Source organism: Penaeus vannamei, chromosome 7 (genome assembly GCF_042767895.1).
Source record: "Penaeus vannamei isolate JL-2024 chromosome 7, ASM4276789v1, whole genome shotgun sequence".
NCBI lineage: Eukaryota > Metazoa > Arthropoda > Malacostraca > Decapoda > Penaeidae > Penaeus > Penaeus vannamei.
This window is the reverse complement of record NC_091555.1, coordinates 8,617,882-8,622,881: the sequence shown is the minus strand read 5'-3', so window position 1 is coordinate 8,622,881 and position 5,000 is coordinate 8,617,882. Positions and strand designations below refer to the sequence as shown.

General features: G+C 46.6%; 1 protein-coding gene across 1 annotated transcript in view; it reads right to left on the bottom strand.

The window, feature by feature from the left end:
* Positions 1-209: 209 nt before the first annotated feature.
* Positions 210-5,000, bottom strand: part of LOC113822329 (uncharacterized) — a 6,145-nt gene continuing 1,354 nt past the window's right edge. Inside the window, exons 4-16 of the mRNA XM_027374863.2 lie at positions 4,767-4,895; positions 4,213-4,394; positions 3,862-3,990; positions 3,507-3,659; positions 3,281-3,411; positions 3,065-3,170; positions 2,728-2,855; positions 2,176-2,368; positions 1,837-2,007; positions 1,426-1,567; positions 947-1,168; positions 602-732; positions 210-453 (exon numbers count right to left, since the gene is read on the bottom strand). Coding sequence (XP_027230664.2) covers positions 280-453; positions 602-732; positions 947-1,168; positions 1,426-1,567; positions 1,837-2,007; positions 2,176-2,368; positions 2,728-2,855; positions 3,065-3,170; positions 3,281-3,411; positions 3,507-3,659; positions 3,862-3,990; positions 4,213-4,394; positions 4,767-4,895 — 1,991 coding nt within the window. The 3' untranslated portion in view covers positions 210-279. The remainder of the gene's footprint in view (positions 454-601; positions 733-946; positions 1,169-1,425; positions 1,568-1,836; positions 2,008-2,175; positions 2,369-2,727; positions 2,856-3,064; positions 3,171-3,280; positions 3,412-3,506; positions 3,660-3,861; positions 3,991-4,212; positions 4,395-4,766; positions 4,896-5,000) is intronic.

Below are 5,000 nucleotides of genomic sequence, written 5' to 3'. Positions count from 1 at the left end.
TCTCTCTCTTTTTTCCCCCCTCCCATCCTTTCTCTCTCTCTCTTTCTCTCCCTACCATCCTTTCTTTCTTTTTCTTTCTTTCTTTCTTTCTTTCTTTCTTTCTCTCTCTCTCTCTCTCTCTTTCTCCCCTTCCATCCTTTCTCTCTCTCTCTCTCCCCTCCCATCCTTTCTCTCTCTCTCACTCTCTTTTTTTTTCTCTCTCTCTCTCCCTCTCTCTTTCTTTCTCTCTCTCTCTCCCTCTCTCTCCCCTTCAAACGCCAGTATTGTAGGACGATCTTCTCAAAGGACACCGTCGCAGCGGTGACCGGAGAGCTGGACGTTCCTTCCGTAGACCTTCCTGACCTGCTCGGTGCCGAACTGGCCGTAGATGAAGATGGCGTCGGAGGGGAAGCCGAGGGAACGCAGCGAGTACATGCAGGACAGCACCATGGTGGGGCCTCCACACATGATGATCTGGAACAGCCCTTTTGGTTAGCAAGATTATCTCGTAGGTTATTTGTTCATTTATTTTTATCCTTGCGCGTGTTAGTATCTTTTGTGTGTTTGTGGTCTTCATGAATACGTCGGACTGTGATTTATGTCTTAATTCATGAGGACATACCTTCTGCCTCATGCCGTCGGGTTTGGTCACGTGCTTGTCGATCATCTGCGTGTCGATGAAGCCTTCCTCGCCCTCCCAGTCTTCGGGCGACTCCCCCAGCGTGTGCACCATCTGCAGCCGAGAGTCCTTGGCTGCGAGGTGTTGGTCTCACGTTAATGGAAAGTCTATTTACTTATCTCTAAAGAATCTCCATATACTTTTCATTGTACGGTTTTGGCTACGTGCTGGTATGACTTTTCGTCCTTTTTTATTCAATAAATACTTCTTCTGTCACACGTATACAATATATAATGATGGAGTAATATCATTGGAATTAAAGGCGGCTCCTTCGACTGTTGTACTGACCTGCATATCCATCAAGTTCCTCCCGGTAGAGGATCTCATCGTAGTTCTCTGAGAAGTAGAGGAGCTTGATCCTGGTCTTGTCGTCGGGGTTGTGTATGACGGCGCGGATGAGCTGCATGCCGGGGGTGATGCCTCCGCCCGAGGCCAGGAGCGTCACCTCGTCCAGCTGGTTCGCCTCGTACTCGAAGCCTCCGCAAGGGCCCTGGAACTCCACCTGGTCTCCTGAAAGTTTGTCATGCCAAGCTACACGTCTCATAGAAACACAAAATCCCTAAACATTCGTCATCACGCAAAAGGTATCAACAGGCACGGAGGGAGACTACATAGACTATAATTACTACAATAGAGTAAATGACCACATGAATTCATAATGATAGACAGCCAAAAAAAAAAAAAAAAATGTAAAACGAGCAATAGATAATCATATTTTTTCAGTTAATTTTATCAGCCAAAGGATTCATGTCATGCTCCAGACCCACCTGGCCTGAGAGCCTGAAAGTGCTGAGACATCTGTCCGTGGGTCTCGAACCTGAGCACGAGTTCGATGCGCCCGAAGTCGTCCGGACGCGACACGGGCGAGAAGTAGCGCTCCTGCTCCTTGCCTCTGAAGGTCACGCGAACCTGTTGCGATTACAGGTCACAGGGAAGAGGCTCGTGTAAGTCTTACTGGCGGTTCACATTTCGGATCAGTATTCATTCGGAATGTTAATATAAATCCCAAAGGCTTTATAAGTTTGGATTATGATACGTCATATACAATAACACACCGAAAAATAGTTAAATCTGCATTATTCAACATTACTTGGGAATTAAAGTATTTCCAGCACGGAAATACTCATTTCACTTAAGCACAAGAAGGCATAATAACGGGTCAGTCATGAGCAACGTACCCTCACGTACTGGCCTGGGAAGCAACCAGTGTGGTCCGTGGGCTTCGGAAGAGAGAACTCGAACGAGGCCATCTTGTCGTTGAGTTGGGTACGTGACTTCAGGGTGAGTAGTACCCAAGTATCTGGCTTCAGGGCTGGTTCATGCGTCACGCCGTCTTCGGTCTTCAGTACCTAAAGAAAAATAGATTGTTATATATGTGACTAACGACCTTTATTTCATCTTCATCAGCCATGTGCTTCGATTTGGAAGTACAGAACACAAAACATTAATGATCCCAATAATATCAATAATGGTGATCATCAACCACGTGTAGCTTTTCGATCCTTCAGCCTCCTGACCTTATGCAGGGCCGCCGGGGGACACGTGTTAAAAGGGTTGTCGAAATCGGAGTCTTGGAAGGGATGCCTGGCTTCTTTGCCCTCCTCCTCCGCCCTCGCGTCCTCCAGGAGCTCGTGGGCGAGTTTCTTTCGCTCGTCGATCCTCATTTTCTGGACTTCGTGGTGGAGGACTCGCTCGTTGGCCTTCTGTTCCCTGTAGGAGAGAAAGAGAGAGAGAGAAATAAGGCTGTCATCGAAGATCGGGAAGGAATGCTAGCTTCGTAGGCGTCAGGAGAAGCTTCTGCGTGTTATTTAGGTTGGTGGAGTGTTGCGGAATGATGTAAAAAGGAAAAATGTAGAATGTGTGTATTTTAGTTGATTCTTATCTTGTAGTACAAGACGCAACTGTAAATTATGTTTTACAGGTGACAGAGTGTTTTGTGAACGCCAGTGTCCCGTTTACTTACTACATGTATTTCTCTGTAGTGTAATAACCACATATTTTTACGCCATAAAAGCATAAAGCTTATTCATTCTGGATGAAATACGAAATAACAGAAGGCTGTTCCTCACCAAAAATCAACAGCCTCAAGATTTTCGAGTAGCGTTTTCCCCACAAACTGTCTCACGACCTCGTTAGAGATAGCCATTACCCATCCAGCTTTGCCGTCTCGGAAAAGCCTCTCCAAGCCTAAATCTGTCTGTCGTGGTATAGTCAAGAACAAGAATTACCACTTAAGCCGCTTAGATTTCTATTCATAAAGAAGCCTTTTTTACTTTTGGACACTGTGAAAATGTCGGTCTCACCCTAATATCGCCGAAGATAAGCATTGAATTTCTAGGCATACAGTTCTTGGTTATTCACCTGGTTATGAAGCAGCAGAAGTGTTCACAGGATCGAGACACTTACCTTATAGCCCGATCCGCCACAAGCCTGAAGCATCTTGTCGCTAACTTTCCACACATTCTTCGCTGATATGAGCTTCGCCTGGAAGAGCCAGTGTGCAGACTTGCCCCTTGAAAGATAGGTGTTCAAGTTACAGCGAATTATATAGAGACCTTAGGCAACAAAAAGGTTTATTTTGGCCATATACTCGAGAGATATACTTCGTGGGTATTCGCGTACCTGCCGAATCGATGTTTGTTCTTTGACTCGCAGGTACTGCTGCTGACGGCGTTCTCATCGAGTGCCTGAGCCCCCAGGTATGTCAGACCCCGTGACGCATTCGTGTCACACATACATTCTCCAAAGTAGTCCTGAAAATATCAAGTACAAAAGTATTATGGAATATATGATGTAAATTTATAGGGAGAAATAGATTAAAATAGGAGCTGATTAACATCGTGCTAACCTGGATGGTCGGGTAGTCGCACACCCGCATCCCCACGTCGGCGTGCGCCTTGCGGGTCACGTGCTTCTTGGCCACGTCGATGCAGGCGAGGGCGATGCCGTTCCATATTGCAGAATTTGTCAGGAAGGACAAGGGAGCACACTCATCGTTGCTCTACTTAATAAGAAACGATGGATTTCATTCCAGAATCGGATACAAGACCAAATATGGAAACATGAAATTTCACAGCATTTCGAGTTAAAATACTCTCGGCATTGTCTAAGACCAGAGATCAGTAAACTCTAATCTGCTTCATTTCAAAATTACCAGATTTTTACCACCGTGTATCATACCAACCGTGACCTCTTTCCCTGACCTTTTTCGCTTCACCGGGAGTCCCAATAATCCTCTGCTTTGGGAACTTTCCCTCGATGACGATCGGACCCGACATGTTGCCGTGCATTCCCAGGGCTTTCCAGTCGTCGGTATTGGTGCGAATTTCGTCCTAAAGTGAAGGAAAATGAGCATGCAAAAACCTATGTTGATTTCTCCTCTGCATACGAGTTTCCATTAGAAATTATAAGGGTATAAGGGACTTTTCTGACCATTCTTTTCAAACATACCATTCTCACAAAGGAGAGTTACCATCAGAAATCGTACGGCCAAAAGGGACATTTCTGATCATTCCTTTCAAACATACCATTCACACAAAGGAGTATGGCATCACCTTGTACACGAGGAAGTTGGTCAGCCTGGAGTAGTCGCCATCGAAATCCGGGCTGATGGTCTGGATGGTGTACCAGTCCGCGTGGCCGCAGCTGGTCGCCCACGAGCAGTACTTGAAGAGCTGGATTGTGTTCTCATCCACGTACTTGCACTTCGACGACAGTGGAAACCAGAAATGACTTCCTGAGGGGACAGATATTGCAGAAACTTATTTTTGTTTTTGAAAGGCGCCCGCTGGTAGACGCCATTTTCCGATTTCTCTTTCACTTTGTTCCATGTACATGTTTAGAAGTCCGGTAATGCCTTTGCCTATACTTCAATCAATATATACGGCAATGACTCCCTCTCACTCTCTTTCTTTGCTTTCTCTCTCTCTCTCTCTCTCTCCACCCCTCTCTCTCTCCCTCCCTCCTCCCATCCCTTCCCCTCTCTCCCATCCCTCCCACCCTCCCCTTCTCTCTCTCCCCTCCCTCCATCCCTCTCCCTCTCTTTAAATCTAACTCGCAGGTCACCAACGTAGTCACCAAAGGACTAAAGGACCCAGAGATGACGTACCTGTGCCGGGATCCGAGTAGGCGACCGTTCCGACCAACTTCTCCTTGTTGACGCGCCGTAGCAGGTCCTGGATGTAGGGGTTGTCGTGGCAGTCAGAGACAAGGATGGACACGGCGGCTACGTGCATGTCTGTCGAGGTTCAAGTACGATGAATATGCACAAGCATATACATATGTTGTGCATATACGTGTGTGTGTGTGTGTGTGTGTGTGTGTGTGTGTGTGTGTGTGTGTG